This window comes from Pan troglodytes, chromosome 20 (genome assembly GCF_028858775.2).
Source record: "Pan troglodytes isolate AG18354 chromosome 20, NHGRI_mPanTro3-v2.0_pri, whole genome shotgun sequence".
Lineage (NCBI taxonomy): Eukaryota > Metazoa > Chordata > Mammalia > Primates > Hominidae > Pan > Pan troglodytes.
The window spans coordinates 42,524,967-42,550,926 of record NC_072418.2 but is presented as its reverse complement, the minus strand read 5'-3'; the positions used below and the strand labels follow the sequence as shown (position 1 = coordinate 42,550,926).

The 25,960-nt window shown below is 55.1% G+C and overlaps 3 protein-coding genes across 6 annotated transcripts; 1 reads left to right on the top strand and 2 right to left on the bottom strand.

The window, feature by feature from the left end:
• The first annotated feature begins 1,936 nt into the window (after positions 1 to 1,936).
• PAF1 (PAF1 homolog, Paf1/RNA polymerase II complex component) lies at positions 1,937 to 25,857 on the top strand. 3 transcript variants are annotated; one of them, XM_054672477.2, is made up of 15 exons: positions 1,937 to 2,146; positions 20,478 to 20,884; positions 21,416 to 21,445; positions 21,544 to 21,636; positions 21,944 to 22,065; positions 22,159 to 22,225; positions 22,322 to 22,423; positions 22,507 to 22,612; positions 22,690 to 22,758; positions 22,840 to 22,943; positions 23,029 to 23,145; positions 23,238 to 23,366; positions 24,904 to 25,009; positions 25,131 to 25,221; positions 25,300 to 25,857. In XM_054672477.2, the coding sequence occupies exons 2-15, from the start codon at positions 20,838 to 20,840 to the stop codon at positions 25,716 to 25,718; spliced, it is 1,602 nt and encodes a 533-aa protein (XP_054528452.1). In that variant the 5' UTR covers positions 1,937 to 2,146; positions 20,478 to 20,837; the 3' UTR covers positions 25,719 to 25,857. The 3 variants fall into 3 exon arrangements, with proteins under 3 accessions (XP_054528452.1, XP_063656362.1, NP_001267355.1); XM_063800292.1 differs by lacking the exon at positions 1,937 to 2,146 and adding an exon at positions 4,473 to 4,705; NM_001280426.2 differs by lacking the exon at positions 1,937 to 2,146 and having other exon boundaries at positions 20,552 to 20,884.
• Positions 2,258 to 4,894, bottom strand: ZFP36 (ZFP36 ring finger protein). The gene is made up of 2 exons (XM_016935916.3): positions 4,737 to 4,894; positions 2,258 to 3,922 (listed from the first exon to the last, which is right to left on the bottom strand). Exons 1-2 carry the CDS (start codon positions 4,776 to 4,778, stop codon positions 2,966 to 2,968), a joined length of 999 nt encoding a protein of 332 aa, XP_016791405.1. The 5' UTR covers positions 4,779 to 4,894; the 3' UTR covers positions 2,258 to 2,965.
• Positions 11,111 to 20,341, bottom strand: MED29 (mediator complex subunit 29). 2 transcript variants are annotated; one of them, XM_016935917.3, is made up of 4 exons: positions 20,063 to 20,341; positions 19,182 to 19,240; positions 18,065 to 18,149; positions 11,111 to 14,217 (listed from the first exon to the last, which is right to left on the bottom strand). In XM_016935917.3, exons 1-4 carry the CDS (start codon positions 20,339 to 20,341, stop codon positions 13,975 to 13,977), a joined length of 666 nt encoding a protein of 221 aa, XP_016791406.2. In that variant the 3' UTR covers positions 11,111 to 13,974. The 2 variants fall into 2 exon arrangements, with proteins under 2 accessions (XP_016791406.2, XP_016791407.2); XM_016935918.3 differs by having other exon boundaries at positions 11,114 to 14,147.
• Positions 25,858 to 25,960: the final 103 nt, after the last annotated feature.

Below are 25,960 nucleotides of genomic sequence, written 5' to 3'. Positions count from 1 at the left end.
GAGGCAGATGGCTGTCAACATAAGAATTAAGTACATTTTAATGTTAGGTGGTGATGATAAATGTCATGGAAAAAGTCGAGTAAGGTAGGGAGGATGGGGTAGTTGGAGGTGGGGTGTGGATTGCAACAGCAGTGGTCAGGGAGGATCTCACAGAGAAGGCAACTTTTGAGCAGAGACCTGAAGGAGGGGAGTGAGCCATGGGGACACCAGGGGAGTGTTCAGGCAGAGGGAACAGCTAGTGCAAAGCTCCTATGGATGAAGCAGACCAGACTTGGTAGAGCAGCTAGGAGGCCAGTGTGACTGGAGCAGAGTGGCCAAGGGGGAGGGTAAGCGATGGTTGCCAGACTGTGTGGGCTGTGGGGAGGACTTCGGACTTTGACTTTTATGTGACCTGACTCAGGTCTCATAACAGGCTTCCTTTGGTTGTCTCGTGGGGGAGTGGGGAAAGGAGAGACTGAAGGCAGGGGCTAGAGCAGAGACTGGGGCTGGGGCTGCTACGAAGATGCAAATGGCAGACGATGTTGGCTAGGACCAGGGTGGGGGTCATGGTGGGGGCAGGTGGATAGTGGATCTATTTTGCAGGTGGATCAGACAGGATTGCTGTTGGACTGGGGTGTGGATTTGAGAACAAGGTGTCAAGGGATACTCCTGGGTGTCTGGCTTAAGCCCTGGTAGATGGTGAGAGGTGCCGTTTTCTTATATGAGGGATTTTTTGGGGAAGGGGCAGAGAATCAGATCTGGCTAAAGGAAGGACCAGAGATGTTGTTCTTTCAGTCTCCAAGACTGTTTCTGCAAATGTCTCTTCACTGCTTGCTCTTGGTCTCTGCCCCTCTGCTGCCTTTGCATCTCAGGGGTTCTGACTCCCTCTCGCCTGATCCTCTTCTACTTATTAGGGCCTGAGCCCTTTCCCACAAGGGAAGCAGTTTCCTGGAAGAGGAGACCAAAGGTCAGTGAGCAAGCGGAGTGGGCCAAGGAGGCCTGAGAGCAGGAGGGAGGCTTGAGGAGGGTAGAGAGAAGGGAGAGGAGGGAAAGGGGCTGCAGAGGGAGAGAGAAGAGGAGAAGGAGTAAGGCTAGGGGGAGGAGGGGAAGAGGACAATGGGGAGTGGGAGGGCAAGGAAAGGGTGGAGAGGGAAGGAAGGACGGAAAAAGGGAGAGAAGGGAGACGGGAAGGAGGAGAAAGGGGGTAAGAGACGGCAGGATGGGGAGGCTGGAAGTAGGGGGAGAGGAGTAATGAGGGAGGGGACAAATTGGAGGGGGAGAGAAGAACAGAAGGCAAAGGGTGTAGGGCGGGGCAGAAGGGTGCAGAGGAGGAAGTGAAAAAGAGGAGGAAGGGTGAGGGTAGGGAAAGGAGAGAAGAGGGAAGTGAGAGGGAGGAGGGAGGAGTGCGGGGCAAGGAGAAAGAAGAGGGGTCGCAGGGGGCGAAGGCTGGGCGGCAGGGCCGAGCCGCAGGCGCTGACGCAGGGCGGCTTCCGGGCGCGGGGCCCCGGGGTTGGTCCCGACGCCGCTGGCCTTGTATGGTCTGAAGACGCGGCTCCCCCGGGGCCCCTCCTAGACGCGCGGCCCCTACCCACACGCCCTGGCCTCGCGGGGCCGACCCTGGTTGGTGTGCGAAGCCTCGGACTTCCAAGGTTCGGAAATGCCAAGACCCGGTAATTCCCGGGCTCCAGGGTCCCGGGTGGCCAGAAATCTGCAACTCCGAGCCACCAGGGGTCTAGAGTCTAAAGCGCTAGGGGATGCAACCTGTGACTCCCAAATGTTGAGATCCTAGCCTCTTGAGACCCTAAACCCGCTTCCCCAACATCCAGAAGGTGTCGAAGCCCCCCCGGAACCCCTAGTCCCGAAACGGGTTCCGCTACCCCCGACTGCCCTGCCCCGCCCCGCGCCCGCCCCCGCTCGCTCTGGGCGCGCGCCCCAGCACATTCCGTCCTCCCCACCCGGCCCCTCCCGCCTCCCGCGGCCCCGCGGGGACGGAAACATCCCGTCCCCGACCGCACCCGCCCGAGAGCTGGGTCAAGGAGCCCGGCAGGACGGGAGCGCGGCGCCCCCGACGCCCGGGAACTGGCTCCCCCGGTTCCCATCTGGTGACCTCACCTGGTCCCACCCTTTCAGGTGAACGGCCAGGCCCGGTGACGTCACTTCCTGCCAGGTAAGCGCCGCGGGGCTCGGAGAAGAAGAATTAACTGCACCCAGCTTCCAAAAAGTCACCCCCTCCCTCTCCATTCCTGTCTCTAGAACGCGAAGAAGCCAGGATCCCAGCTTACACTCAGATTGTTTATTTAAAAATGCCCAAAACACAAAAATAGACTTTTAAGGTAATAATATATATTACTAAATATATTATAGTCTACTTATAATAATTATATCGTCGTTTTCAATATTACAAAAAAAGGAAGAAAAATACAAGGGAAGCAGACGACCCAATATATATAAATACTATAAAATCATATTAGAATAAATAAAGTCGTCATAAATAAAGGGCCCATTGATTTATGGGTGGGGTTTGGCAACGGCTTTGGCTACTTGCTTTTGGAGGGTAATTTGAGCACCAGGATTCCCCCTCAGGAGAGGTTCCAGTTACCAGGAGACACTGGAACCTCAGGTCTATAAAAACTGGAGGGGCAGTGAAGGCCTATTATTCACAGCACATAAGATTCTAGGAGACAGATTTGGGCAGGGAAGAGGTGGGGGAGAGGGTTCACTGCCTCCCTTAAATATGCTACAATTTTTTCTTCCCCAAGAACCTCAGAAGACACTCCATCCCCCACCATCATGAATACTGAGCTTGCACACTTGGGGACCTGCCCCAGCGTGAGGTCAGGGGAGTGGGTTAATGCATTCTGGAAAAGGGGGTTACTTGATTACTGTCCCCCAAGTCCCCACAGCCCTGGGGTCCATGCAGAGACCACAGTGCAAGAGACGTGGCTCCCCGCTGAGATCCAGCTGATCTGACCGGGCAGTCACTTTGTCACTCAGAAACAGAGATGCGATTGAAGATGGGGAGTCGCCGGGGGGCTGCCACGGGCTGGGGTGGTGCAAAAACTCCCGCCTCGAAGACGGGAGAGTCAGAGCCCCCCAGGCTGCTGCCGCTGCTGGCATATTCATCAGGGTCGGATCCTAGGGACTGTACAGAGGGGGTCCGAACCAGGCCACCCAAGGGCCCCCAGACGCTGATAGGAGTGGCCCTTCGGCAGGAGGGGCAACAGACTGGGGTGGGGTCTCTTCGAGCCAGGGGGGTACCAGGGGCGGCAGAGAAGGCAGAGGGTGACAGTGGAAGGTCCCCAGGTGGTGGTGGGGAGCTGGAGGGCGAGAAGGAGCTGGAGGACAGGGAAGGGCCGGCCAGGCCTGGTGGTGGTGGTGAGGTCCGGCGGCCAGAGGGCAGGCCGGAGAAGCTGATGCTCTGGCGAAGCACAGGAGGGTGGCCCGGGGCCGCCAGGTCTTCGCTAGGGTTGTGGATGAAGTGGCAGCGAGAGCCATAGGGGCAGCGGCCCTGGAGGTAGAACTTGTGACAGAGTTCCGTCTTGTATTTGGGGTGGCGATTGGCCTGGCGCAGCTCGCCCAGGCCATGGGCAAACTGGCACTTGGCCCCGTAGCGGCAGCGCCCACTCTCTGAGAAGGTCCGACATAGCTCAGTCTTGTAGCGCGAGGGGGTGGTGGAGGTTGCAGTGGGCGAAGTGGGTGAGGGTGACAGCTCAGGGCCCAGGCGGGGAGCCAGCGGTGCGAAGCCAGGGGGTGGGGGCACCCAGCCACAGCTGCGGCCCTCCACTAGGCTGGTGGAGCGGCCAGGCAGGCGGGAGGTGGCCCCAGACGGGCTGGAGTCGGAGGGGCTCAGGCTCCAGGGTCCCGAGGAGCCCCAGCCTGGGCTGGACTCAGTCCCTCCATGGTCGGATGGCACGGGCACGTCAGGGCTCAGCGACAGGAGGCTCTGCGGAAATGGGTCGGTTAAGGCACCTGAAAATGCAGGGCGACGCCCCACCCCAGCTGCAGGGAACTAGAGCTTGCCAGGCCGGTTTGTGGGCTCCCCGCCTGAGCCCCACCCGCCCGCAGAAACCCCTGGGTTCCGGATGCCAGGAACCCAGAGTTGGAGGTTCTGAGTTTACCCACGACCGAGGCCTTATCCCGAGGGACCCAGGAATCCCGGCTTCCCCGGATGGACCAAGAGGGGGACCCCGAAGTCAGGGCGCACCACTGTTTCCCAATTTTGGGTCTCTTGTCCTCCCCGGATATGACCCACGCGTCGGGATCTCCAGTTTCACAACTGGAGAAACCGGGCAAAGTTGACCTGGGAGTCCGGATTGCTTCGGTTTTAGGGTTCTCTGTCTCTACGGTCAGGGACTGGAGAGACAGAAGTCGGATCCCCCCACCCTGAGACTTCAGCCCCAGAGACGCCTCCGCGCAAAACCACGCCCTCAGCAACGACTAGGGGTGAGCCAGGTATGGGGGCCACTTCCGCCTCCAGGCAGCCTCGGTCTGAGAAAAGTTCTCCGACTTTCCACTTGCATGGGCCGCCCCACCCATGTTTGAGCGAAGAGCCGGGTGTCGCGGGCTCCATTTTCACCTCCAAATCACCAAGCTGGTCTGAGCGGGAGGCAGGGGCCCCAGGCTGGAGGGCGCGGCGCTAGGGAGCCCCAGTTGGAGAAGGGAGGCAAGCGTCCCGGGTTGGAGTTTGCGGCGCTAGAGAGGTGGGGACTCGGACTCAGGCATGCAGGTACCGGGGATGCCGTGCGGCGGGGACTCACCTCGTAGATGGCAGTCAGATCCATGGTGTAACGGTTGGCCATGAGGGGGGTCGGCCGAGAGTGGGAGCGCTGAAGTCAGGCTGAGGCTGGCACCGAGAGCCGGCTACTTATAGGAAACTGCCAGCACGGGGCGGGGCCGGGGCCGGGGCCGGGGGCGGGGCAGGAGGGGCGCTTCCCGGACGCGCGCCCCCGGCGCAGCCCGGCTGGCCCTGGACTGGTTCCCTTCCGCCCGGCCCTGGGCCAGGACGCGCCTGAGCTTGGCCGGTGGACAGCCGCGACCGAGCGGGGAATGCGTGGGGAAGGGGTGGGGGTGCGGATGGGGGGACGCCTGCCCAGTTTTCAAAGCTGGAGACTGAGGCTTGTAGAAGGAAACTGGGGCGGAGGTGGGGGCAGGGCCCCAGGGGCAATTGACAAGAGCAGAAGCCCGATGGGGGTGCGCGTGCGACACAGACGGATGGGGGCGGGGAGAGACGCAGAGGGGTACAGACAGGCAGACAGGCAGAGAGAAAAACATCGAGAGAGACACACACACCAAGAGACATACAGAGAGAGATAGACAGGGTGAGGAAGGGGGGGAAGACGAGGAGACAGAGACAGTCCCAGAGACAGATTCAGAGGGAGAAGAGGGTTGGGAGGATCACAAAAAGAAACAGAAAGGGGCTGAGCGCAGTGGCTCACGCCTGTGATCCCAGCACTTTTTGTGTTTTTCTTTCCTTTTTCTTCTTCTTCTTCTTTTTTTTTTTTTGAAAGACGGGGTTTCCCTATGTTGCCCAGGCTAATCTCCAGCTCCGGGGCTCAAGCGATCCTCCCACCTCCGCCTCCCAAAAAGCTGGAATTACAGGTGTGAGCCACCAAGCCCGGCCAATCCCAGTACTTTCAGAGGATGAGGCAGGTGGATTACCTGAGATCAGGAGTTCAAGATCAGCCTGGGCAACAGTGAGATCCCATGTCTACAAAAAATACTATTTAAAAAAATTAAAAAGAAAAAGAAACTGGACAAAAAGGAGAAAGACTGTGAGAAACAAGCACTTACGGAAAGAAATCTGCAGAGCAAAGTGCCAAGAAAGAGCCAGCAGGCCTTGGAGGGGAATTCTCTGAGAACTGCCTGCCTTGTGTGGTCTCACTCCTAAACAGCCCAGACAGATAAGGAGACCTGGACTGCTCTCCCTCTCCCCACTTGCTGGGGTTGGGTGGGTGAGTGAGTGGGTTGGGTGGGGTCCAGGATACCTGGCAAGGCTGAAAAGGGGCCTCCTTTCCCAATTCACAGGGCGGCTCTAGCCCCCTCACCCTCGGGCGGATGATCTCTTCTAGGCTGAGTTAAGGAGAACTCACCTGGGCTGAGTTCTAAGTACTTTACGCACATTAATCCTAATGCCAGGTGGTATGCCCATTTAAGGCAGGAGGAAACCAAAGTGAAGTTACTCTCCTGCCCGGCTCACACCTGTAGTCCCAGCACTTTGGGCGCCCAAGGCAGGCGGATCACTAGAGCTCGGAGTTTGAGACTAGCCTGGGCAACATGGCGAATCCCCATTTCTACAAAAAATACAAAAATTAGCTGGGTGTGGTGGCGCACACCCTGTGGTTCCGCTACTCGGGGGCGGGGAGGGAGCAGGCTGGGGTGGGAGAGTCGCTTGAACCCAGGAGGCAGAGGTTGCAATGAGCCGAGATCGGGCGACTGCACTCCAGCCTGGGCCACAGAGCGAGACTCCCTCTCAGGGGGAAAAATAAAGTTACTCTCCTAGTTCGAGCTAGCAAATGGCACAGGCCTCATACTAGGGTCTGAAATTATGTCGAGGTTTGCCCTCTGAGAAAACTCAAGATTGGCAAGGTGGAGGTCTTTCACTATAACTGATGGTTGCATTGATTGAAAAAAGCTTTCAAAAAAAAAAAAAAAAGGTCATCCTCAGTTGATGGCTGGATGGGTCTCTTATAGTGGGGTGTGCCTTCAGACTACATTTTCCTTTTTTTTTTTTGAGACGGAGTCTCCCTCTTTCGCCCAGGCTGGAGTGCAATGGCGCGATCTCGGCTCACTGCAAGCTCCGCCTCCCGGGTTCACGCATTCTCCTGCCTCAGCCTCCCGAGCAGCTGGGACTACAGGCACCCACCACCACGCCTGGCTAATTTTTTGTATTTTTAGTAGAGATGGGGTTTCACCGTGTTAGCCAGGGTGGTCTCGATCTCCTGACCTCCGTGATCAACCCGCCTCGGCCTCCCAAAGTGGTGGGATTACAGGTGTGAGCCACCAAGCCGGCCGGGCCTCCTTTTTTTTTTCTTTTTTGAGATGGAGTTTCGTTTTTGTTGCCCAGGCTGGAGTGCAATGGCGCGGTCTCAGCTCACTGCAGCCTCTGCCTCCCGGGTTCACGTGATTCTCCTGCCTCAGCCTCCCGAATAGCTGGGATTACAGGCGCCGGCCACCACGCCCAGCTAATTTTTGTATTTTTAGTAGAGACGGGGGTTTCACCATGTTAGTCAGGCTGGTCACGAACTCCTGACCTCAGGTGATCCACCTGCCTCAGCCTCTTAAAGTGCTGGGATTACAGGTGTGAGCCACCGCACCCCGCCCAGACTACATTTTCAAGGATCATTCCCCACACTGGCACATCTTTTGTTATCAAAGGGTCGCCCTAAGTGAAAACCCTCTTAAGATCTAGGAAGACTATTTTCTAAGGGGTGCTGGAGAGCTGGATGCCCTGACTGAAAATGTGGGGGTAGAAATCATTGCCACAGTGCGCAGTTATAATGGTGGAAAGTTCATTCTTGCAGGCTGCGGGCTTGTATTAAGGTGGGGAGATTCTGCCAGGCTCCACGTCGACCTGCTTCGTCCGAGAGCGGCGGGGGGGAATCCCTGGTGCGGCGCTTGCTGAGGGGCCTTCCCGGGTCGGTCTCGTGAGCTGGGCGGGCCGCGGGCGGCTCTGGCACGGTTGTGGCCTCCTGCTCGCCCGTGACTCACTCGCAAGGGGCGGGGGAGTGGGGGCTTCCTGGAAGCCGTGACGAGGAGGTTCAGCCCGGACACTCGGGTTCCTCTCCTGTAACCAGGGCTCCCGTCTCCTGTAAACAGAGCCTTGAGGACAACGGGGAAAAAGGGGGGAGGAGGGGGACCTGGGACCCGCCTCTAGGCCGATCTCCAAATCCTTACGCAGCTTAAAGGATTGAGGCGGGGAAAGGGGGGTTGGGGGCATCCTTGGGTTCGCGGAGCCCGGCTCAGCTCGGGCTGCGATCAATCCTGGAGGAGGGATTCCAGTTTCTACTCCCTGGAGACCGGGAGCATTTCCCATCCCTGAGTCAGGCTGTCCCCCTCCTCTCTCCCATCTGCTGAGTCATCGGCCCCAAGAGTCAGGACTTTTGGGATAGGGCCACTCTCAAAGGAGGGGGATGCTTTGCTCGCAGAAGGACTGGTCCTCCACCTCCCCAAACCCACAGACCTGGGGGACCCAGGAGCCAAGGCCTCAGTCCCTCCTCCCTCGCAGTAACCCAGGGCCCTGGGTCCCCAGCCCCTCCTCCCTCAGACCCAGGAGTCCAGGCCCCCAGCACCCCCCTCCCTCGGATCCAGGGGTCCAGGCCTCCAGCCCCTCCTCCCTCGGAACCAGGGGTCCAGGCCCCCAGCTCCTCCTCCCTCAGATCCAGGGGTCCAGGCCCCTAACTCCTCCTCCTTCAGACCCGGGAGACTCCCAACCCCCCCTCCCTCAGACCCAGGGGTCCAGGCCTCCAGCCCCTCCTCCCTCAGATCCTCAGGTCCCCCGAGACCCCAGCCCCTCCTCCCTCAGACCCAGGGGTCCAGGCCCCCATCTCCTCCTCCCTCAGATCCAGCGGTTCAGGCCCCTAACCCCTCCTCCCTCAGACCCGGGAGACCCCCAGCCTGTCCTCGATCAGATCCAGGAGACCAGGCCCTCAGCCCTCCCCTCAGGTCTCGGGCGTCCCAGGCCAGAAGGAAGTTCACGGCAGGACTCCTCCCTGCTCCCTACGTAGCCAGCGGGAAAATCCGCGGCCCCAGCGGCGGCCGGGAATCCCCTCTGGAATGACGGTGGGGAAGGGGATGGCCGGGGTCCCCCCGCGGGGCGCTGGGGCCAGTCCTGGGCGGGCGGGGAAAGAAGGAAAGGGGCGGAAACCAGAGAGGCTAAAAATACAGCCAACACTTCCGGCCTAGGGGGAGGGGAGGGGAGAGCAGAGTTTCCAGAAAAACAAGCGGGGACGGGAAACGCGGGGGTGTGAGAGCTGGCCGAGTGCGCGGGCGAGCTGGGGATCGTGTACCCGCGGCACGTGTGCTCGCGCCGTGTGTGCGCCTGGCGCGATTGCCTGGGCCTGAGCGGGCGTGGCCAAGGGCGGGGCTGGCCGTGTGTACCCTGGCCTGCGATTGCGTGGGCGGCGGGCCTGGGCTAGCCGTCTTGTGTACCCGGTTGTGTGGACAGTATGTGTGCTTGCGGGTGCAAAGGTGTGCGCCTTGGCATCTGGGGCTGCGAGAGCCTGTGTGCCTGGGTATGCAGTGGGGGAACGTGAGGGACACGAGTGTGCCCAGTTTCCTGTGAGAAGGCTGTGTGCATACAATCCCGCATGACTTGGCTGTGTGAATCAATGTGTGAAACCGCCTGTGTGATCGACTGTACCGTGTGTACTTTGGCCATCTCTGGGTGTGGGGTGGATGCTCTGTTGTAACTGTACTGCAATTTGTCTCTGAGGCGGCATTCTTAAGAACATGAGATTTTCATCCCCACCTGCATATCTGTGCGTAGCTCTGAGCCACTGTGGGATCTGCAGTGACTAAGTGTGTGTAACTCCGCGCAGGTGCCTGGGTGAGGGAATGACTGCCCTCCCCTGTGACTGAGGCTGTGTGCACACACAACTTTGTGTGTGTGTGTTGCTTTGAGACAGGGTCTCGCTCTGTTGCCCAGGCTGGAGTGCAGCCTCGACCTCCTAGGCTGAATCGATCCTTCCACTTCAGCCTCCCAGGTAGTTGGGACTAAAGACACGTGCCACCAAACCCGGCACACACATTTGAAGCTGTGTCAGCATCTGTGACTCTGCAGCTGTGGCCATGTGCAAGGCCTTTGTGGCTCAGTGTGTGTAGTCCCTGGGTGTGTGAAGTGTTCACATATGTCCACGTCCTTTGTCGTGGGTGTCTGAGACTGCATGTGCAGACCACAGCAGGCCGGCGTCTGAATGCAGTTCCTGTGGCCCGAGTCACAAGGCAGAGAAACCGATGAACTTTGGTTTCTGACGTCTACAGCCCGCGTGATGGGGAGAGTAGCTGGCGAGCTCCCCCCTCCATGTCACTGTTCTTCTTGTGTCGGCCTCTGTGGGCAGAGCAGACGTGCAGACACGAGTACCTGAGAAGCTGGGGCAGCACCGATGAGGCTGCTTCTGATAGTGCTGGGCTAAGGACAGGGCTGAGTCAGCCTGTGATGGGCAAAGTCTGCGATGGGGTGAGAGATAGCTTATCTGGTAAAGTGGTGGTTAGAGGGTTGTTTGTGTATTCATGTGGCTGGGTTGCTCCCTGAAAGTATGTTTGTGGGACTGTCAATGGGATGGGGTCCCTGGGGGCACCATGATTGTAGGATGGTGGGTTAGCTCTGCAGTGGGGCAGACATGCTGTGTGCTGGAGTCCCCACGGTCTGTTTTGTGGTGGCTGTGCACCTCACGTACACCCCGTCCCTGGAGCATGCAGTGTGCACCAGACTGTGTAATCTCCCTCTGGGTTTAGTTATCTAGCAAAGCCAAGTCCTCACCAAGGCCCTCTGTGACCTGTCTGGATTTCCTCTCCTATCCCTGCTCCCTCATTGTGCCCAAGCCTCCTTTTTATGTGTTCCATAAACCCCAGCACATTCCTGTCCCAGGTCCCTGGCACTTGCAGTTCCCTCTGTCTGGAGCACTCTTGCCTGGATGTGTGGATGTCCCCAAGCTCATTCCCTCTCCTTCGGGGCTGCTCTAATATCGCCTTCTCAGTGAGGCCTTCCTTGACCTCTGTCAAGGATTAAAACAAAAATTAAAAGGCCCACTGCAGTGGCTCGTGCCTGTGCCTGTAATCCCAGCACTTTGGGAGACTGAGGCGGGCAGATCACTTGAGGTCAGAAGCTCAAGACCAGCCTGGCCAACATGGTGAAACCCCGTCTCTACTAAAAATACAAAAATTAGCCAGGTGTGGTGATGCACACCTGTAATCCCAGCTAGTTGGGAGGCTGAGGCAGCAGAATCACGTGAACCCAGGAGGCGGAGGTTGCAGTGAGCCGAGATGGCGTCACTGCACTCCAGCCTGGGCGACAGAGTGAGAGTGGTCTCAAACATACATAAACAAGAATAAGAAAACCCTTGTCATCTATTTAATAATAAATACATGGAACATATATAAACCATAATGAATGCTCACGAAACCACAATCCAACTTAAGTTCTCAAACTTTTAATGTTTTTCAATAAAGTAACACGATTCTCCATATGCAGATGTTACATTTCATGTGTTAGATTTGCTAAGTATGATTTTTTAATTATACATTTCCATTTTTTGATCTTCAACTTAATTACACTTAAAAAATGAGTATTTTGCTTGTGTAAACACCTCCACTTCTTTTTTTAAAAAAACAGGGTCTCCATCAACCAAGCTGGAGTGCAGTGGTGCGATCACAGCTCACTGCAGCTTCAACCTCTCAAGCTCAAGGCATCCTCCCACCTCTCAGCCTCCGAGTACCTGGGAACCTGGGCACGCACCACCACACCTGGCTAATTTTTGAATTTTTTGCAGATAAGGGCTTTTGCTATGTTGCTCGGACTGGTCTTGAATTCCTGGGCTCAAGCCATCTGCCTGCCTGCACCTCCCAAAGTGATGGGATTACAGGCCTGGGCCACTGTGCCCGGCCCCAACATCTCCACTTCTGATCTCATTTTTCTGTTTTCTCACCATCTGATATATTTTACTTTTGTCACATTTACTGTCTCTCACTAGAACATCAGCTCCACAAATACAGGCCTTGGGCACAAGATACCCAATGCGTTTGCTGAGTGCAACTTAGTGGTGCCCACCTCCACCCTGTGCCTGATAGATGTGTATCCATCACCCCACTACCCACTGAGTGCCTCTGTGGGCTCCCTGGGTGTAGTTTTAAGCATTGGTAGGCCCTGTATCATGGGTGCTGGGCTATCAGGCCCCCCCACCTGTGTGTGATGTTGTGTTGACACCACCTGGGAGGGCCGACAGTCCCTCAGTCTTGTGTGTGTGCTCATGGACCAACATCTCCACCACTGCTGGTGGGCTCTGTTGGGGAAAGGGTTAGTTGTTTTCAGTTGTATGCAAGATAACTGCATCATGTTGGGTGGGACTATGACTGTTATCATACTTATTTGGAGATTAAGTGTGGTTAAGGAGATGTGTGAGGGTGCCCAGATGACAAGGACTAGATGGTCAGTTTTTTATTTTTTTGAGACAGAGTCTTGCCCTGTCGCCCAGGCTGGAGTGCAATAGTGTGATCTTGGCTCACTGCAACCTCTGCCTCCCAGGTTCAAACGATTCTCCTGCCTCAGCCTCCCGAGTAGCTGGGACTACAGGCGTGTGCCACCACACCCGGCTAATTTTTTGTATTTTTAGTAGAGTCGGGATTTCACCGTGTTGGCCAGGCTGGTCTCGAACTCCTGACCTTGTGATCCGCCCGCCTCGGGCTCCCAAAGTGTTGGGATTACAAGCGTGAGCCACCGACCCCGGCCCGATGGTCAGTTTTATGTGTCAATTTGGACGGGCTACAGTCCCAGTTATTCAAACACTCATCTAGCTGTTGCCATGGAAGTGTTTTGTAGATGTGATTAAAGTCCATAATCAGTTGACTTTAGGTAAGGGAGATTATCCTACAAAATCAGGGGATTGGGTAAAAAACTGATTCAATTAGATAAATGGGCAAAACTGAGGCTTCCCTGAAGGAGAAATTCCTCCTAGGGACAGCGCTTCAGCCTTCCTTCTTGCCCTACATGCTCGGGCACTTCAAGGAAGAATAAGGGGAGGAATTTCCTGGGACACACAGCTGGCCATTTCCCAGTTTTCCAGTGTGGGGACTTGGGCTCAGCGTGAATCAGAGGTATCCATGGTCCTAGGGTTTCCTTGCAGACGTGGGGTCCAGGACAGGAGGCCACGGAGTGCGAATGTGGGAACCATGGCACAGAAGATACTGGGTGGGGCAGTTCTCCAACCAGGCTGAGTCACTTGAGGCTTTCACACCCCAACATCTGAGCCTGGGCTGGTAGCTCCGCCCTGCACTTGCTCAGGCCTGAAGGCTGAGGCTGAGCTTCCTGAAGCTTCCAGGGAAGCAGGGAGTCTGAGGGGGCACTCCCTCCTTGAAGCCCCCTCCCCAGTGCCTGCTTCCCGGAGCTGGGGCTCAGGCGCCTGGGTTCTTCCCCAGGACTGATGATTCACCCCGGCTGGGGCCTTTTCACTTCTCCTTTGGGGCTAAAAATACTGGGACCCAGGCATCCAGCTGGGCCAGCCTTGCCACAGATTGCACAACGCCCCTCACTCAAGTTCCGCTGACGCAGGCTTGGGTGGGGGCCTGAGTTGCTCCCTGCTCAGACCTGTGGAGCTCAGAGCCTGGGCCCCTCCACTGCTCCTCTCCTAGGCCAAGGACCCTGGGGTCTGGGCTGACATGCGAGCCGCTGGGGGACTCTGGGCTTGGCTGTGGCCCCTGGAAATGAAGTCCCTTCCCTTAGCCCCAGATAACCCAGGGGTGCTGGCCCCCTGCATAGACACAGAGTCCCAGTTAGGAGCTGGGGATAGAAGACAGCTAAAGGGGACTAAGAGAGAGAGGTCAGAGTGAGAGAAATAGGACCATGGGGAGAAACACATTAACAGGAACAGAGAAACAAGGAAAAAAGAGACAGGATGAGAGAGACACAACTGTAATAGAGACACAGAGGAGTGGCACACAGAGACCACCTCCCAGCTGGAGACAGTCAGGAAGGACTGAGGGAGAGGGGACAGCCAGGGCTCCACACCCAGGCAAGAATGGGGGAGGGCCTGTGGAACAGAGAAGTCATCAACACACACAGTTCAAAGTCTACCCTAGGCTAGGAGGGGGAGCAGGAAGAAGGGGCAGGGACGCAGGGGCCCGGCTTGCGAGCTCCCTGTTGGCCTCTGCTGCCCCCTGCTGGCTCCCGCTGCGGTGCTCAGGCAGGAAAAGAGAGGAGGCTGCTGTGTTTAGGCCCAGGACGCTCTTCATTCCCTTTGCACACCACCCACCAACCACTGCCTGCCCCACTCCCTGTCCCCCACTTCACAGGGTGCCCCCAGGGCCAGCAGGTGGTGCGGGTGTCTTGCCCGTGACCTTGTTGGCACAGTCCAGCAGGGCGGTGTGAATGTCCTTGGCACAGGAAATCTGGGCTTTGATGACCGCCAGGTACTGTGGGTAGGGGAGGCTGTCAGGCTGCACTGCGTCGGGCTTGGTGGCTGTGGGCACCAGCGTTGGAGAGTGCTTGGCACTGTCACAACTCTGTGACAGGCACTCATGCGCCAGGCGCTGTGGACAGGCAGGCAAGGGGACAGCATCAGCTCCACCCCAGGTCATTCTACCCCACCCCAAGGGCCAGCTGGGGGTTGTCGGCTTGGCCTCTGGATTTCCCAGGTCTTAGAGTCAGAGGTTGGCCCTGCCAGTCATTTGCTGGGGAACCTGGGGGCATGGCGGCTACTCTTCTCTGAGCCTCAGTTTCCTCCTTTGGAAAACGGGTTTAATAACCGCCTCTTCCTACCTCATAAGGTGAGAACAGTGAGAGCAGGTGTGTGAGACACAGGCACGGGTCCTGGCACACTGTTTAAAGTGCCAAGAACTGTTAGCTACTATCATTGTTACTGCCCTGGCTCCAGGCCTGGTGTTGGCAGTGGCATCTCACCCCTGGTTTTCTGCCTGCTTCTCTGGCTGCTCTAGGTACTACTTTCTTTCTTTTTTTTTTTTGAGATGGAGTTTCGGTTTTGTTGCCCAGGCTGGAGTGCAATGGCACGATCTCAGCTCACTGCAACCTCCGCCTCCCAGGTTCAAGTGATTCTCCTGCCTCAGCCTCCCGAGTAGCTGGGATTACAGGCACCCGCCACCATGCCCGGCTAATTTTTTTTTATTTTTAGTAGAGACAAGGTTTCACCACATTGGCCATGCTGGTCTCAAACTCATGACCTCAGGTGACCGACCCGCCTCAGCCTCCCAAAGTGCTGGAATTACAGGCATGAGCCACCGCGCCCGGCTTTTTTTTTTTTTTCTTTTGAGGTGGAATCTCGCTCTGTCGCCCAGGCTGGAGTGCAGTAGCACGATCTTGGCTCACTGCAACCTCTGCCTCCTGGGTTCAAGTGATTCTTCTGCCTCAGCCTCCAGAGGAGCTGGCACTTCAGGTGCATGCCACCAAGCCTGGCTAATTTTTGTATTTTTAGTAGAGACGGGATTTCACCATATTGGCCAGGCTGGTCTCGAACTCCTGACCTTGTGATCTACCCGCCTTGGCCTCCCAAAGTGTTGGGATTACAGGCATGAGCCACTTGTGCCCGGCCCCTTTTTTTTTTGGAGACAGTCTCGCTCTGTTACCCAGGCTGGAGTGCAGTGGCGCCATCTTGGTTCACTGCAACCTCCACCTCCCGGGTTCAAGAGATTCTCTTGTCTCATCCAAGTAGCTGGGATTTCAGGTGCACATCACCATGCCTGGCTAATTTTTGTATTTTTAGTAGAGACAGGGTTTCGCCATGTTGGCCAGGCTGGTCTTGAACTCCTGACCTTGTGATCTGCCCGCCTCAGCCTCCCAAAGTGCTGGAGTTACAGGCATAAGCCACCGCACCTGACCAGCTCTAGGTACTTCTTACACTACCTAAGACGTAAGTGCAGCCATTCCTAGGCCCTGTCCTCTCTCACTGTTCAAGCCCTCCCAGGGCTGTCACACCCACGCACACCACTCAGTTTCCACCTCTGCACTAATGGCGCCCACACTGTCGCTGGCCTCCCCCTGACATTTGTAGGGCCCTTGTACTCCCCAAAACTGCTTCTCCTAGGTCCCTGTTTCGGGGACAGTCCTCCATTTTTTTTTTGAGACGGAGTCTCGCTCTGTCACCCAGGCTGGAGTGCAGTGGTGCGATCTCGGCTCACTGCAAGCTCTGCCTCCCGGGTTCATGCCATTCTCCTGCCTCAGCCTCCCTAGTAGCTGGGACTGCAGGCGCCTGCCACCACGCCCAGCTAATTTTTGTATTTTTAGTAGAGACGGGGTTTCATCGTGTTAGCCAGGATGGTCTCGATCTCCTGACCTCGTGATCTGCCTGCCTCGGCCTCCCAAAGTGCTGGGATTACAGGCATGAATCACCGGGCCCAGTGACAGTCCTCCATTATAAACCAGAGTCCTGGGCCTCATCCTAGAAACTTTATCTCCTTCCAGCACACCAGTCCTGTGGCCCGTATACAAAGCCCTGCACACGAAGCCTCTCAAGTTCCCCCAGTCTTCCCCATTTCCTCATGGCCCCGCCCTGGTGGAGCCCAGTCCAGGCGTCCTTGGATCCTGCCATGGCTGCGCCCTTGGGCTCCTGCCTCCAGTCTCGGCCCCTTGAACCCTCCCCTCATTTGTCAGCCAGAGGTATATTCCTAAAAAGCAGATAGGTCCATGTTCTTCCCTGCTTGAAACCCTCCATGCTTCCCCAGTGCCCTTAGGATTATATTCAAAATCCAACAAGCCCTATGCCTACCACACCTCACCCAGAATGAATTACTTGATGTTCCTAAAACAAATTTAAAGCAAATGTTATTCCCTCTGTTTGGAACATGGTTCTGACACTACCAAGCTTCTCAACCTCTCACTTTTCCTTCAAAACCCAGGCCAGGCCCGGCACAGCGGTCTGTAATCCCAGCGCTTGGGAGGCTGAGGTGGGTGAATTGCTTGACCCCAGGAGTTCAAGACTGGCCTGAGCAATATGGCAAAACCCCGTCTCTACAAAAAATACAAAACTTAGCCAGGCATGGCGGTGCATGCCTGTAGTCCCAGCTACTTGGGAGGTTGAGGTGGGAGGATCACTTCAGCCCAGGAAGTAGAGGCTGCAGTGAGCCGAGACTGTGCCACTGCAGTCCAGCCCGGGCGACACAGTGAGACTCTGACTTGGAGAAAAAAAAAAAAAAGCCAGGTGTGGTAGCTCACGCCTGTAATCCCAGCACTTTGGGAGGCTGAGGTGGGTGGATCACAAGGTCAAGAGATCAAGACCATCCTGGCCAACATGGTGAAACCCCATCTCTACTAAAAATACAAAAATTTGCTGGGCGTGGTGGTGCGTGCCTGTAGTCCCAGCTACTCAGGAGGCTGAGGCAAGAGAATCGCTTGAACCTGGGAGGCCAAGGTTGCAGTGAGCTGAAGTCGCGCCACTGTACTCTAGCCTGGCGACAGAGTGAGACTCTGTCTCAAAAAAAAAAAAAAAAAAAAAAAAAGGCCGGGTGCAGTGGCTCATGCCTGTAATCCTAGCACTTTAGGAGACTGAAGCGGGTGGATCACTTGAGGCCAGGAGTTCAAGACCAGCCTGGCCAAAATGGTGAAACCCCATCTCTACTAAAAATACAAAAATTAGCCAGGCGTGGTAGTGTGTGCCTATAGTCCCAGTTACTTGGGAGGCTGAGGCACCAGAATCACTTGAAACCGGGAGGAGGAGATTGCAGTGAGCCTAGATCGTGCCACTGCACTCCAGCCTGGGTGATGGTGAGACTGTCCTCCCCATTACCCCCCCACCAAAAAAACCAGTCCAAAATAATTATGATACTACAGTACACATTTGCCATATGCCTGGTATCATGTTAAGTAGTTTACACGCATAATCTGAGTTTTCCCGGAAACTCCGTTTTCCTAAGGAGGAACCCAGAGGTCAGAGGTAGAGATTGATGGTGCATCTGACTCCAGAGGCTGTATTCTTAGTCACTTACCCTTCTCTCAACTCCTGCCCCTCTTCTCTTCTTTGTTTCAGACTTGGTCAGATGTGCTGTCTAGCAGTAGCCTTCCCTAAGCCACTCTCTCCCTATCCCCACCCTGGGCTTCCACACTGAGATTTCCCCATCCCAGCCCTGATCCCTCTGCCTGTGCCTCCTCAATCATAACCCTAACCACTCTGGCCTAGGCTTCTCCCATCACAGCACTGACCACTCTGAGCTGTCACTGTTTAGGGGTGTGCTTATTATTCCACTCAACTGAAAGCTCTGCGAGGGCAAGGATCAGAGCAACCCTGTGTCCTCAGTGTTGGTGGAAGCACAGGTCTGGCCCACAGGAGGTCCCCAGTTGAGTGTGAGTTGACTGACTGACTGAGGGTTTCTGAAGACCCCAGAGACTGGGACACGGCTGTTGTTACGCCGTGTCCAGAAGGCTTCTTACCAGGCACAGCTCCAGCTGGTCACAGAGTGCATAGAACTCTTCCAGGCACTTGTCAAAGCGCTGTATGGGTCCATCACTGCTCTTTCTACAGACAAGGAAAAAAGGATGTCTGAAGAATTGATTTCTAATCTTTGGGACACCAGTATCTACCCAACCAAGTGTCCATCAGGAAACCAGGTACAGGTCCAGGAGATCTGAAGTAGTGGTTGAAAACCGGAGGGGTTCAAAAAAAAAAGAAAAGGAGGCTGGGCACGGTGGCTCACGCCTGTAATCCCAGCACTTTGGGAGTCCGAGGCGAGCAGATCACCTGAGGTCAGGAGTTCGAGACCAGCCTGGACAACATGGTGAAACCCCATCTCTACTAAAAATACAAAAATTAGCCAGATGTGCTGGCACGCGCCTGTAGTCCCAGCTACTTGGGAGGCCGAGGCAGAAGAATCATTTGAACCCGGGAGGCAGAGGTTGCAGTGAGCCGAGACTACACCACTGCACTCCAGCCTGGGCGACAAAGCAAGACTCTGTCTCAAAAAAAAAAAAAAAGAAAGAAAGAAAGAAAGAAAGAAAGAAAAAAAAAGAAAAGGAAAAGGCTGGGCATGATGGTTCATGCCTGTCATCCCAGCACTTTGGGAGGCCAAGGTGGAAGGACTGTTTGAACCCAGGAGTTTGAGACCAGCCTGGACAACATGGCAAGACCCTGTCTCTACAAAACAACAAAAATAAAATAAAATAGGAGGAGTGATTCGTGAGGCTGAGGGGATGGCTAGAGGCCAGGAGTTTGAGACCAGCCTGGGAAACATAGCAAGACTCCGTCTCTATAAAAAAATCTTACAAATTAGCCAGGCATCTGTAGTCTGTAGCCATGTCTGTAGTCCTGGCTACTTGGGAGGCTGAGGCAAGAGGATCTCCTAACTCAGGTGTTCAAGGCTGCAATGAGCCAAGATCGTGCCACTGTAGTCCAGCCTGGGTGACAGAGGGAGACCCTGTCTCAAAAAAAAAAAAAAAAAAAAAAAAAAAAGTAAATATAGAAGGTGAGGTGGGCGGGGAGCAGGAGAAGGAAAGATGAATTTCAAAGACTGGGAAGGCAATAGAATATCCTGGTAAAGGGGGCTGCACTCACTGTCCATTGTCGATGTTAGTGTTCTGAATCAAGTTTTGGGCTGCAACCTTCATCAAGGTCTAGTCAAAACAAAAACAAAACACGTGGGAAATGGAAAAACAAAAGGGAATACCTCTGGCAGATCTACACTCTTTCTTAAGATCACTCAGTCTCAGGTTTTCTTTTCAACTGGCACCTTCCCTCCTGACTTTCCAAAGTAATATTCGTTTCCATTTCTATAGCTGTCACCACTCCATCCTCCCAGAGGCCCGCTCTCACCTGAGCTTCTCGCCAATAACCTAAGGGTCCTCCCTCACCTATCAATCAAGGGCAGAATCTCCGTATAAGCCAGTACTCTCCTCAGGCTTTAACGACCAGAGCCCAGTTTCTCCTTTAAACAACCCCTCACTCAAGCTCCGGCCAGTCCCAGCCTCAGCATCAGCGCTGATCCCATCTCTGCCGAGCTTCGCTTAGGTCTCGCAGAAAACAACAGTTTTATTTATTTATTTATTTATTTTGACGGAGTCTCGCTCTGTTGCCCAGGCTGGAGTGCAATGGCACGATGTCGGCTCACTGCAACCTCCGCCTCCTGGGTTCAAGCGATTCTCCTGCCTCAGCTTCCCGAGTAGCTGTAATTACAGGTGCGCGCCACCATGCCCGGCTAATTTTTGTATTTTTAGTAGAGCCGGGGTTTCACCAGGCTGGTCTTGAACTCCTGACCTCAAGTGATCCGCCCGCCTCGGCCTCCCAAAGTGCTGGGAACACAGGCGTGCGCCAGCCAGGCCAAAACAGCAGGTTCTACTCCTCTTTCTGCTTAGCGCTCTCTCCGACTAACCAGGCCCTCGGCCTGTCCCTCTAGACTACCAAATCCAGTTTGCTTCTCGCTGCTTAAGGCCAATCACCTGTAGACTCTCCTTCAGCTGCGGGATGAGCATCTTATAACGCTGCACAGGATCGAAGTCCTGTTGCTGTTGCTGCAGGAGGCCGCTCTGGGCAGGGCCCACCAGTTGTGCTGGCGGTTGCGGCTGCTGCTGGGGACCCGGGCCGCCAGCCGAACTAGGACCCGATACACCAGCAGCTGAGGAAGCCGCTGAAGCTTGCTGCTGGGATGCAGCCATCTTCCTCGCGTAGGCCGCCGGAAGTGCGTTACGACTGCGTCTCTCCCCGTTGCTTTTCAGCATCCCTATTTCTAGTCCCCGTTTGCTAGTTAGTCCCGCCTCCTAGGCAATTAAGCCAATGGAGAGGAAGGAAGTGCCCCAACGTTACGTCACTCTCAAATCTGGGGTCCAGACTGAGATATCTTTCCACCAATCACAGAAGCAGCTCTCTCCCTCGCTCCGCCCTTCACCCAGACGCTCGCCAATCCGTGTGTGGTTCCGATCCGGACTTCATTTCCCCGAAGGCGTCGCGGCCTGAGGAGACCCGTTGGGTCCTCAGCGTCTTGGCGGCAGTTGGTGGAACCGGAGCTTCGAGTCCGTCCCCGGTGCTGCCTGCGCGTTCACCTGAGTCTCGCTGGAGCTCTTCTCGCCCGCCCACCTCATCTCAACCCACTTTCCGCGGGGAGCGGCGCCAAGCTGGGCCTTCCTCGGATCAGGCGTCCCCTGAAGTCGGCACGCCCCTCTGCGTCCCCCTTCGGTCCCGCTAGGACCCCGTCCGGGCTGCCGTCGCCTCGTCGCTATGGCGCCCACCATCCAGACCCAGGCCCAGCGGGAGGATGGCCACAGGTAGGCGCCACGCTTTTCTGTTGCAGCAAGGCGGGGGATCGGGAGAGGGTTTCTGCTGAACAACGTCACCAGCCCCCAGGTCTGCCCGTGACGTCATGAAGCGCTCACCTTTGACGAAGGGGGTGGGTTCCTTCTGAGATTCAGGTGTTCCCCTCCTCCCCGCCGTGCAGTTCAGGGATTAGGCTTTTGGAGACTCCCTCCAGAAGGGATCCCTCCAGTCAAGCGTTTGGAGACCCCTCTTCCGAAGACGATTGAGTACATAGTTCTTTATTAAAGCACTTGAAGCCATCTCCTGCAAAAGGGATTGAGCACTTGGCCTTGTTCATTAAAGCTTTTGGGGGCATTTCTTCCTAAATAAATTGAACATTTGTCTCCTTCCATTAAAGCATTTGGACACCCCCCACAACACCACCGAAAGAAACCAGCATTTGTCACCCCTCCTTCTACCTTTTGAAAGGTTGGGGAAACCTTTTTCATTCTCCTGTCAATCCCGTCCTCTCCACCTATCACTGTTTCTTTCTTCTCCACTAGGCCCAATTCCCACCGGACTCTGCCTGAGAGGTGAGCCCCACTGTGCTTTCCCAGGAGCGGTGGGGCAGTGGGGCTGGGAGCAGAGGTGGGGCAGCGGGGGCCCACTTTTGAGCCACTAATGTTCCTAGGTCTGGAGTGGTCTGCCGAGTCAAGTACTGCAATAGCCTCCCTGATATCCCCTTCGACCCCAAGTTCATCACCTACCCCTTCGACCAGAACAGGTGAGACTAAGGAATGGGAAAACTACTCCGGTATGAGTTCCTTGAAGGCAGGGACTGCTTGTCTTGTTGGCTGCTGTCTGCTCAGGGCCTAGCACAGTACCTACCCTAGCACATAGTAGTAGCTGCTCAATTGTTAATGGAGCAAGCAGTGTCCAAGTCCCTTCCCACTGGGGAGCCAGCTTTCAGACTCTGCCATGGGGGACACTTCATTCTGAGTTCCTCCCCAGAGAAGCTCCGCCTCTGGGAAGCAGGGCTGTGAGGGGTGAAGCTGGAATCCAAACACCATAATAGGTGTTTCCCCACCCAGGTTCGTCCAGTACAAAGCCACTTCCTTGGAGAAACAGCACAAACATGACCTCCTGACTGAGCCAGACCTGGGGGTCACCATCGATCTCATCAATCCTGACACCTACCGCATCGACCCCAATGGTGTGTGGGGAGACAGGGAGGGTCTGCTCTAGGTCAGCAAAGGCTCAGGCCTGGGCCTCCCTCATGGTCCTCCTGCCCCCCGCTCTCCTCTAGTTCTTCTAGATCCAGCTGATGAGAAACTTTTGGAAGAGGAGATTCAGGCCCCCACCAGCTCCAAGAGGTAAGTGGGTAGCAAATGGGTACTGGAGACTGGCTCAGGTGGGCCCTACAAGCAGGAGGGCGGTGGGGTCCTGAGATACCTGATTTCCCACCCCAGATCCCAGCAGCACGCGAAGGTGGTGCCATGGATGCGAAAGACAGAGTACATCTCCACTGAGTTCAACCGTTATGGCATCTCCAATGAGAAGCCTGAGGTCAAGTAAGTTACTAACAGGAAGAGAGGGAAGGTGGAGATATTAGGTGTGTCCAGTGGCCCCTAAGGACCTTTTTCTTCATTCCTAGGATTGGGGTTTCTGTGAAGCAGCAGTTTACCGAGGAAGAAATATACAAAGACAGGGATAGCCAGATCACAGCCATTGAGAAGACTTTTGAGGATGCCCAGAAATCAGTAATTGAGGGACTGGGATGGGGAGAGGCAAGGGTGCGGCTGCAGAGCTCCTCCTCACCCTGTTTTTGTCCCACCAGATCTCACAGCATTACAGCAAACCCCGAGTCACACCGGTGGAGGTCATGCCTGTCTTCCCAGACTTTAAGGTCAGGCCCAAGGTGGGAGGTAGAAAGGGACAGCCTATTTGTGCCTGTTCCCATCTAACCCCAGTGCCTCCATCTCCCTAGATGTGGATCAATCCATGTGCTCAGGTGATCTTTGACTCAGACCCAGCCCCCAAGGACACAAGTGGTGCAGCTGCGTTGGAGATGATGTCTCAGGCCATGATTAGGTAGGTGGTCCTGCTGTCCACCTTGGCCTGCTCCTTGCTGCCTCTTGTCCTCACACTTCATTGCTACTCCTTTTCCCCCAACCAGGGGCATGATGGATGAGGAAGGGAACCAGTTTGTGGCCTATTTCCTGCCTGTAGAAGAGACGTTGAAGAAACGAAAGCGGGACCAGGAGGAGGAGATGGACTATGCACCAGATGATGTGTGCGTGGGTTGCGGTTAAGTTTTGGGGATTGGGAAGTTTTGGGGATTGGGATAGGGAAGAAATGGGGCTGAACCTGTGCCCTCATCCTCAGGTATGACTACAAAATTGCTCGGGAGTACAACTGGAACGTGAAGAACAAAGCTAGCAAGGGCTATGAGGAAAACTACTTCTTCATCTTCCGAGAGGGTGACGGGGTTTACTACAATGAGTTGGAAACCAGGTACTCAGCACACTCCTATCTGATTAGCCTGGATCTGTGCTTCTTAAGACCCTGGGGCATGCAAGAGCCACCTTGGAGGTCATTTGTACCTAAGAATTTGTCATATGCATTGGTAAACAAGAGCAGCAGATGTCTGGTCATGCACATGAGCTGGACTTGGTTCTAACAGGAGGAGCCAGAAAAAAAATCTTTTTTTTTGAGATGGAGTCTCGCTCTGTTGCCCAGGCCAGAGTGCAGTGGTGTGATCTCAGCCCACTGCAACCTCCGCTTCCTGGGTTCAAGTGATTCTCCTGCCTCAGCCTCCTGAGTAGCTGGCATCACAGGCGTGTGCCAGCATGGCCAGCTAATTTTTTTTGTATTTTTAATAGAGATGGGGTTTCACCATGCTGGCCAGGCTGGTCTTGAACTCCTGACCTCAGGTGATCTGCCTGCCTCGGCCTCCCAAAGTGCTGGGATTACAGGTGTGAGCCACCACGCCCAGCCAGAAAATCTTAATGCAGGAGACATTTAGAGCCTTTGTGCAACGCAGAGGACCAAGTTTCCCAGTATTAGTAACAGACTTCATGTGAAAGTAAACATTGCCAAAGTATGGAGTAATATATAAAATTAGCATGAATGTTTTAAATGAAATGCTTAAACCCATGTTCAAAAATGTGACTCCAAAACTCCTTCCCTTATGGCTCAAAGTTTACTGCTATGCCAGCACCTCTGGTGTAGAGTTGGGAAGTCTTGAGTTTCTGTTTAAAGCAGAGATTACAAGAACTGTGACCCCATAGGCCAGGCAGGAAATGTAAAAGAGCAGTGGCTGGTAGCATCTGAGTGACCTGGAGTTCTGGGCAATCATGGAGGGCACTATTCACTTCCAGCCCACTGTTGCTATGCTGTGGGGCCAGAAATTCCTATCTTCCAAAAGCCCCAAATCCAAATGATTTGACATCTGGTTTCTCAAAGTGTTGCTAACTAACTGACATATACAGTAATGCACTGCATGTTTCAGTCAACAATGGACTGCTTATGGTGGTCCCTTAAGATAGAATACTGTATCTTTACTGTACCTTTTCTATGTTTAGATACACAAATACTTACTATTGTATTACAATTGCCTGCAGTATTCAGTACAGTCACATGCTGTACAACCTTGTAGCCTAGGAGCAATAGGCTACACCATTACAGCCTAGGTATGTAGTAGGCTATACTATGTACGTTTGTATAAGTGTACTGTATGATGTTCACATGATGTATATCTCAGAATGTGTCCCTGTTAAATGGCCCATGCCCGTATTTATGTAAATACACCATATAACACACACACACAGTGTAGGGCAACCAAACTGGTGCCATGGGAGCCATCTTTCCTTTCCCCTGCCCTCAATACCTTGAGCTTAGCTGCCCTTATTCAATCTGTATTTATTCCCATTTACTCTAAGTATTGATGGGGAACCAAGTCAGACCAGACCCCTCACTGGGGGGCGGGGAAGTGGGAGGTGTGTCTTTAACTGCATCTTCCACTTCTCTCTCCCAAATTCACCCCCTGCAGGGTCCGCCTTAGTAAGCGCCGGGCCAAGGCTGGGGTTCAGTCAGGCACCAACGCCCTGCTTGTGGTCAAACATCGGGACATGAATGAGAAGGAATTGGAAGCTCAGGTAACAAGCACCACTGGCTTAGGGCACCCATGGCAGGGAGGGTGGTGGTTGTAGGTGAGGAGGGGGACAAAAACCCAGCAGAACACCCTCCTTCCCCTCATTCCAATCTTGCTGCTTCCAGGAGGCACGGAAGGCCCAGCTAGAAAACCACGAACCGGAGGAGGAAGAGGAAGAGGAGATGGAGACAGAAGAGAAAGAAGCTGGGGGCTCAGGTAAATCTGGACAGGCCGGACTCTGGGAGCCCTGGGAGGGTGGAAAAGTGGGTTTCATCTCTCTCCACTCCCTTCCAGATGAGGAGCAGGAGAAGGGCAGCAGCAGTGAGAAGGAGGGCAGTGAAGATGAGCACTCGGGCAGCGAGAGTGAACGGGAGGAAGGTGACAGGGACGAGGCCAGTGACAAGAGTGGCAGTGGTGAGGACGAGAGCAGCGAGGATGAGGCCCGGGCTGCCCGTGACAAAGAGGAGATCTTTGGCAGTGATGCTGATTCTGAGGACGATGCCGACTCTGATGATGAGGACAGAGGACAGGCCCAAGGTGGCAGTGACAATGATTCAGACAGCGGCAGCAATGGGGGTGGCCAGCGGAGCCGGAGCCACAGCCGCAGCCGCAGCGCCAGTCCCTTCCCCAGTGGCAGCGAGCACTCGGCCCAGGAGGATGGCAGTGAAGCTGCAGCTTCTGATTCCAGTGAAGCTGATAGTGACAGTGACTGAGTCCCAGGGCATTCAGGGCTGGTTCAGACACCATTATTGTGAGCAGGAAAGCACTTTTCTAGTGGTCTGTTTGTGAGCCTTTCACTTGTTTGTTCCCCACCCCCAAACCTTTGCTGTTAATAAAGTCAACTTCTCTTTACTTCCCCTCCCAGCCCCTATGATGTCCTTCAGCCCAGCACATACCTCCCCCAACCCCCAGGTGCTCAAGGATCTTGGCTTGAGGCTTAGAAACACAGGCCAGA